Genomic DNA, 7439 nt, shown 5'->3' with positions numbered 1-7439 from the left:
CATAGAAGGAAATGAGATTGGTCAAAAATTAAAGACATTATAACCTGTTGTGGTCTTCTGAGTTCTTTGCAATAGAACAATCACTCAGATTTTTTCATTGTCACAAAAGAAATAATGCTAAGAGCTGGCAGGTGCCTTGAGTCTAGAAATGCTGAGAACCACTGACCTAAACTGTCACAGTGTAAATGGGTGTCATTCTATTGGGATCAGCAGAACTTGCTTCTAGGCATGAAGGTCACATCTGAGATGGTATTTAATTTTGCTTTCTTATGATTCTCTCTCACAGAAGCTGTGTCCCAACCAGTGCTGAGCTCACCCACTTCCCGAGTTAAAACAGGCCAGAACGTGACCCTCTTTTGTCTCTCAGAGAATGGCTCTCATCCTATCACATACAGATTTTTTAGAGGAAATAAGAGTATATCACCCCCTATATGTGTAGAGGGTAAAGCAGCTGCTAATATTTCTTTAACTATCAAGTCTTCCAATTTTTTGGGTGACTATAAGTGCAAAGCTGAAAACAAAATTCCCAATTCAAAGAAATACAGCAACAGTCTCAGGTTTACCCTGTCAGGTAAGTGTTTGATAATCTTTACTAGCACTACAGTGTTAAAAGTGGGGGTACCATGTCCAGCAAAGCGGAGATCTTTTGGTTGTATTTTTTTTTCCCCACAAGAACTTTACTCTGGAGCAATAATTGCAAGAGACAGTAGTTATTTCAAAAGATAAGAGCCCAGCTTAGGTTGTAAACTAGTACTTAGGAAGAGAGCATGAAGAGCCTCCACAAAGGAGTCGCCTCTGTAAATAGCCCTGGCTTTGCTCTAAATCAATCCCAGAGAGATTTAATAGATCTAAATTTCAAATCAGTTCCCTACTTCCTGCTACATGGAGGTTATGTCCCTTTATTCCTCTAGATAGCTGTGGGATTTCAGTCACAAATCCTTTCCTTCCTACGCAGATCCCATGCCATGCTACTGTTTTATTTACTATTGGCATGTCAGACTAAGAAAAGAAATGCTAGGGCTTGATTATTTTAAATTTAAAGAAAAAAAACTATGAACAGGAAACAAAATGAAATTTGGTGCATGTTTCTATAAGCCTCCTTTTTCGTCTTTTTACAGAGAAGGCAGGCATCTCCTATCTACTCTGCATTTCTCTTGTGGTCTTCCTCCTGCTGGTGGTAATGGTGATTGCTGTGGCAATTCCATTTCTCTTCCTTCCTTGGTATAAAGCAAGTAAGTTACTTTTGATTCTCTCTCTCACTCCTTTGGTGGGTTTGAACGTTTTCTGGAAGGAAAGTAAGACCTTTGCTTACAAAATGCCTACCCAAATGAAAAGTTAACTTGGGGTATTGCTTGGGGAGTTTGAGACATCCTTCTCTTTTCAACTGACTCCAAGTGTTTTTTTAAAGGTAGACATCCAAGCAAAATGATTGTTGGCAATGTTTTAGGCCCCAATCCCATCACAAGTTATACAAGTCCATAGCTTTGTTTACATAATTGATTCCATTGAATAGGACTTCTTTCATTACGTAAATGTTTGCACAATCAGGATCTTAAGGTAGGAAGGTAAGTGGAAAACTCTCTTTATAAAACCACATGTAGCACCTGTTGGATCTGAGAACAACTCATTTTTTATCTAGTATCTCTATCTAAACTTAAAATACAGATTTGGGAACAACTCATTTCCTCTCCCAGTACCTACATACAAAGTAGAGACATTGTCAGATTTGAGTAGCACTCCTTTTAAGGCATGCTCATTGGCAAAAACTGCTTTATTTAAAATCATCATTTAAAAAAGTCACACGACATACTTTTTTTTTTTTTTTTTTGAGAAGTTGATATTTTTATCACTTTTTTCCCCTTTATCTTGCAGGAAAATTGAAGTCACCTAAATCAGCCACTGGTTTTGTTTCAGACCAGACAGAGTCAGAAACCTGTGTGATATACACTGAGATTGGTAATGTTTACACTGCTCTTTCTTTCGTGACATTTGCATACAGAAGTTTGACAACAGAATAAGATGAACTAGTTCTAACTAATAGAGATAATTCCTTTGAGTGTCAGATGAAAGAGATGCAAATTAAGTCAATGCAACTTCTTTTGGACTTAGCTAGAAGTCCCGGTGCTAAACATCTCTGAGACTAGGCTCTAAATTAGTACCTCATACCAGCCACCTAACAAACCAGCAGCCTGATAATACCAATCACTACAAAGGAGTTGAAAACCTTAGAAACTTGTCTGGAGAAGGGGTTAGGAGAGAAACTTGTATCTGTGGAGTAGACAAAAATAACCACTAAAACATAAAACGAAAATGAAATAACATTTTTTTTTTATCAAAAGAGAGAGAGCACCTGGATCTGCACAGCATTCATTTATAAGCTCTGAAGATAGGACTTGTATGTTGATAGCAGACTTGCAAAATGAGCACACAGGTTCCATATTTTGCTTTGTACTGTTCAAAAAGTAGTTTAATTCTTCTCTCTCAATGTTGTTCAACTTTGACATGGTCCAGAGCCACTTTGCTCAAACAGCTAAAAAATAATCCCAGGACAGCACTAAACATAATGTCTCCTTGATTGCATTAAGATACTGTGTTTCTTATACCCCAGGTTGAGTCGCACTCTGTCCCCCTTCCCAAAATTAAATCCAGCTACTTATAATTCCTTGCAACTTGTCTTTTAACTCCTTTTCAATTGATTTTCTCCAGCAAATAATGAATCTGATCAACAGCAGTATGCCAACATTTCAATTATTAGAAAAGAGAAAGGAGATAGAGGTAAGTCTTGTAAGGGTGTGCAGAATCGAGCACTTCATGTATGATTAACATTCTGGAAATGCAGTTACCAATTTAAGTCTGATACGTTGTCATGCTAAGCAAGGTCAAAAACTCTTTGGTATTTTGCCATGAAAGGTGCATTGATACACTAGTCAAATATTTACTTGTAGCCAGGCTATTTTCAAGGCTTGATAACTTTAAATTTTACTCTACAACAGGGGGAGGCAAAATATGCCCTGTGGCAGGTTATTCTATCCGGCCAGCAAGGCCTCTCCAAAAAACAAATATTTCTGGCCCATGGCTGCCCCTCTGACAGCCAGCAGGAGGTGCACTTTTGGAGGCCCTCCCAGTCTGCTGGAGTGCAGCCATGTGCATCCACCTCCATGGGGCTCCCAGCACTTTTGGAGGCTGCACTCCAGCAGACTGGGAGGGCCATGTGCATCCACCTCCATGGGGCTCCCAGCACTTCATCTGGGAACCCCATGTGGAGGCATGGGCACAAGGGCCTGCAACCAGACAGCTGGTAAGTGGGGAGGGGAGCTGCCGCATCCTAGGCTGGGAGCCCCACATAGAGGCACAGAGCCAGTCCAGCCTGGCCCAGCAGCACGTGCTCTTGGCTGCAGTGCTGGGAGCCCCATGTGCTGGGATAGAACCAGCCTGGCTGACCCGATGGTATGTGGCTCCCGGAAGGAGACCTGGGAGCCGCACGTGGTGGCACACAGCCTGCCTGGCCTGATGGCACGAGAACTTGGAGCTGCGGGAGTTGCACACCATTGGGCTTGGTGAGCTCCATGCTACCATGTGCGGCTCCCAGCACTATTTCTGGGAACCATGTGCCATCAGGCTGGCTGGATTGGCTCTGTACCAGCATGTGGGGCTCCTAGCACTACAGCCAGGAGCGTGCACTGCTGGGCAGGGCCTGGCTGACTCTGTACCTCCACATGCAGCTCCCCATTGGACAACTGGAAGGCCCACAAGGAGGCATGGAGCCAGCCCAGCCAGATGGCATGCAGCGCCTGCTCACAGTGCTGGGCATCCCACATGCTGGCAGCCAATCTGGTCTTGCTCAAAGCTGCATGCCAGCAGGCTGGCCCAGGCCAGCTCCTTGCTGCCATGGGCAGATCCCGGGGCTCAGCCAAACTGGCGCACAACTGTGGGGACTCTGCCTGCCATGAGCACCTGCTGCCTACTGCTGCTGATGCCACTGTTACCAGCAGGGGCTGCGCACCATGGAGGCACACACCAACCCACAAACCCTGGACGCAGCCCCCCTCAAACCTCACACCCACCCACACCCTTCCACAAACCTTCCCACTTCCCCCAGCCACACCCAATATACAATATATACTATGCAAATGGATGTCAAATAAGGACAAACATTTTTTTGAAATACAATTAAAATGTGCTATAGTAAGATGTTTGATTTTTAGTACAGGATTTTGGGGGGGGGGTTCCAGTTCCAAAATGGCAGCCCCCCTCCTCCCCACCAAAGGAGCACTTCTGGGGAAAGGAAGGGGATTTGTGACAACAGTCATGGGTTAGGTGTGGGACTTCTGGTCCCAGATGGTGATCAGCAGAAGGGGCCAGGGAGGAGAGCTCCTCTTGAGGCCCTCAAAATTGTTAAGTGGCCCTCCAGCTGAGATAACTGCCCACCACTGCTCTGAAATCTACTTTTACTCCATGCTCCCTCTTTCCAGAGACTAAGCATGTCATTCTGTAGGGACAGATCCCTTGTATTTAGCATTCTACAAGCGACTGAAAAGCGAGAGACACATCTAGAATCCATTCCTAACAGACATCAAAATACAATGGAAGATGAATTGCTAGTGCTAACCATCCACCTCTGAATAAGGATTCTAGCTGCAAGTCCCCTTTGTTGCTAGAATCTCTCTTTCAGAGAAAACAACAGTCTCCCTGAAATATCATGCATCTGAAGTTGATTCAGTAGCCATAGTTTCTTCTTGGAAACTCTAACACTAAAAATAGTACTAGCCTCCTGCCCATTATTGATATTACCACTGATGAATTTCCAGGAAAAAAAATTCAAAGGGTGGAACTAATTCTTCCAAGAAATTTAAGGAAAAAAAAAAAGAGATATTTATAATAATGTTGGGAAAAGCACCATTAGAAAAGAAATAAAAGGCAAGAGTATTGCTGTTTTGGGGGGCTGATGTCTTTAAAAAAAAGGATATTTTGGGAAATGTTCTGTACAATAAAATAGTTAACACTCTGGGGAAAAAAAGCTAAATAATGTCCAAATCCAAGTAGAATTTTCAATTTGAACAGTTCTACTACTAACCTCTCTGGTATAAAATTCAACAACTTAATTCTGAAGCTATCCAGTATGTGTTTATTCATTGTGCCTACTCTATTTTAGTGAACTTGAGCACAGATACAGTTGACTACTCTGAAGTTTTCATAAGCAGAATACAAGGTAAGTTCTCTTTGATGATATGAGAAAATAAATTACAAAATATTTAAAAGAGAACCTCTACTTCTATAGGCTTGTGCTAGCATGAACACTGAGCCTGCACTGGAAGAAAAGCAAATATATTTGAAAGGCTGCCATAAAGAAAACGAAGAAACATTTTTTTCTTTGCTTCAGGAGGTAGGACCTGTGGCAATGGATTTAAAAACTGGGAAAGCAGATTTAAACCAAAACTAGGAGATAACTTTTTATAGCCAAGGAGGACAATAGAACAAGTTACCTGGAAAAGTTGTAGATCTCTTCCTTGGAGGTTTTCCAAGGCTGGATAAGCCCCTATCTAGGATGGTTTAAGAATTGTAAGTTCTGGATCCTTGTGGGAGCTAAGACTAGATGACTCTTGGTGCTCCTTCCAGCTGTACGATTCTGTGGTGCAAGTATTCAGATGTTAATTTTATGGCCTAATTATTTAGTAGCCAGATGATTAAAAAAACCAAAAACGAAACAAAAACCCCAGTCTTTTCTGATACAAATTCAAGAGCAAGTCCTTCTTCAGCTTCTTGACAGTCCAATTTATTACATAAAAAACAACTCCCTTGTTCACTTTGTGGCAAATGTCTCTTCCTAGCTACATAAGTGTATTACTTGAAAAAAACATGCATGACATAGCTATTTAAATTGATTAGTCATCATCGAAATGCAAATACATTTTAACAGTAACATTTCAATTAGTCAGAAATGGCCATCATCCAAATGCCTAACTGAAAAAAAATCATCATAAAGAAGTGTACTTGTACATAAACAAGCATCAGTATCAAAGATATTACATGCCTTTGCTTTCCAGCTGGCTTTTTCCTATAGTTAAGGTTTTTTTAAATACTGTGTATTAGGTTCTGTTTATCTTCTCTTTGCAGCAAAGACCAGAAACTGTCACAATGCATCAGTGACTGCTGTATTACGTAGTTTTAAACAGGATTTCTTCCAAGAGGCTAGATTCCTAGGACACATCTTTTAGCCTACAACAAAGGGAGAAGCAGAACCACACTTGACAGATCAGGTTGGGATCTGTCATGCTCAGGTTGCACAGGCCACATGTTAGAGAACTTCCCCAAACAGAAAGGTGTGCCCTCATTTCATACCTAGGGGGCTCTGAAACTGAGTGGGATTAATGCTTTCCATGGACAAACCTGGTTTTGTCCCCCTCTTCAGCAGAGGCAAGAAAACCTTCATAAAGAATTAGGATTTGATAAAGAACTGATGCACCATACTGCTTTAACAGCATCAAATTTGGAGGATGCCACAGGCACTCTCCTAGCCATATAAATAAAGAGGAATGCTGCCTAAGAAAGCGAAATGGGGCACTAAGAATCTTAAGTTCTGGCTAGCTTTTCATTTATGCCACTGATGGTTCAGTGAAACAGCTTGGAAAAAAAAAAAATCAGTTCAGACATAAAAGTGTGTGGAAGAACCCAAACCCTTTTATTAGAGAGATTCTAATTTATACATTTTTAGCTGCTGTAATATAGTTGGTTAAGAAGTCCTTCAGTTTAGAAATGTGCATCATTTCTTTCATGGTGGTGTCTCTGCTTCTCAGCTGGACTATTCCATTTTCCAGAGTAGCATCAGTGATCAAGATTGTGAAGAGGATGCTCATCTCATCATACCTGCCAAAGAACGAGTGCACCCATTACAACATTATAGCTTTGGTGTACAATAGACAACACAGACTGGGGTTATGTTGTACTGTATCCAATACACAGCATGTTGTACTGTGTTCCTTTCTCACTTGCATCACCTTGACCTTCTAGTTATATTGCTACAAGCTATTAGATTTCTCTGGAACAAAAGGGGTTTTATTTAGTAGCCTAATAGGAATATTTTTATTGGAGAAATAGTAATTCTTCTCCTGCAATTATCTAGTAGACAAGCTTTATTTTAACTTACTAACTTTGGTATATTAAAATAGTATGTGGTTTTTGCTTCTTAGTGAAAGCTCAATTAAAATTAAGAGGAAAAAAACACTCATTCAACTTATCATCCCTCCACAGTGTAAATTATGGACCAGTTCTCAGAAAACTTAATGGCACAAATCACAATCACTTGTGCAGATAATCTGCCAAGAGAGAATTATGCAACTGGTAAGAGTCTCAGTGAACAGTAAATAATTACTGTTTCAAATCACTTGCTTAAACATGAAATACAGAAGTGGGTCCACATGCAAAAGCAGCTGTAAGCTTTT

General features: G+C 41.0%; 1 protein-coding gene across 4 annotated transcripts in view; it reads left to right on the top strand.

Annotated features, from left to right (window-relative positions):
• The window catches only part of MILR1 (mast cell immunoglobulin like receptor 1), a 16202-nt gene that overhangs the window by 6933 nt on the left and 1830 nt on the right, over positions 1 to 7439 (top strand). For 3 of the 4 annotated variants that reach the window (XM_019542383.1, XM_019542384.1, XM_019542381.1), the window contains 5 exons: positions 287 to 571; positions 1119 to 1232; positions 1873 to 1956; positions 2707 to 2775; positions 5153 to 5209. In XM_019542383.1, the coding sequence (XP_019397928.1) occupies positions 287 to 571; positions 1119 to 1232; positions 1873 to 1956; positions 2707 to 2775; positions 5153 to 5209 (609 nt within the window). Of the gene's footprint in view, positions 1 to 286; positions 572 to 1118; positions 1233 to 1872; positions 1957 to 2706; positions 2776 to 5152; positions 5210 to 6815; positions 7434 to 7439 lie in introns of those variants that run through there. The other variant, XM_019542382.1, reaches the window with a different exon arrangement.

Source organism: Crocodylus porosus, unplaced genomic scaffold (genome assembly GCF_001723895.1).
Source record: "Crocodylus porosus isolate Cpor-Errol unplaced genomic scaffold, CroPor_comp1, whole genome shotgun sequence".
Taxonomy (NCBI): domain Eukaryota; kingdom Metazoa; phylum Chordata; order Crocodylia; family Crocodylidae; genus Crocodylus; species Crocodylus porosus.
Note: the sequence above shows the minus strand (reverse complement) of the source record. Positions and strands in the feature narration are given on the sequence as shown.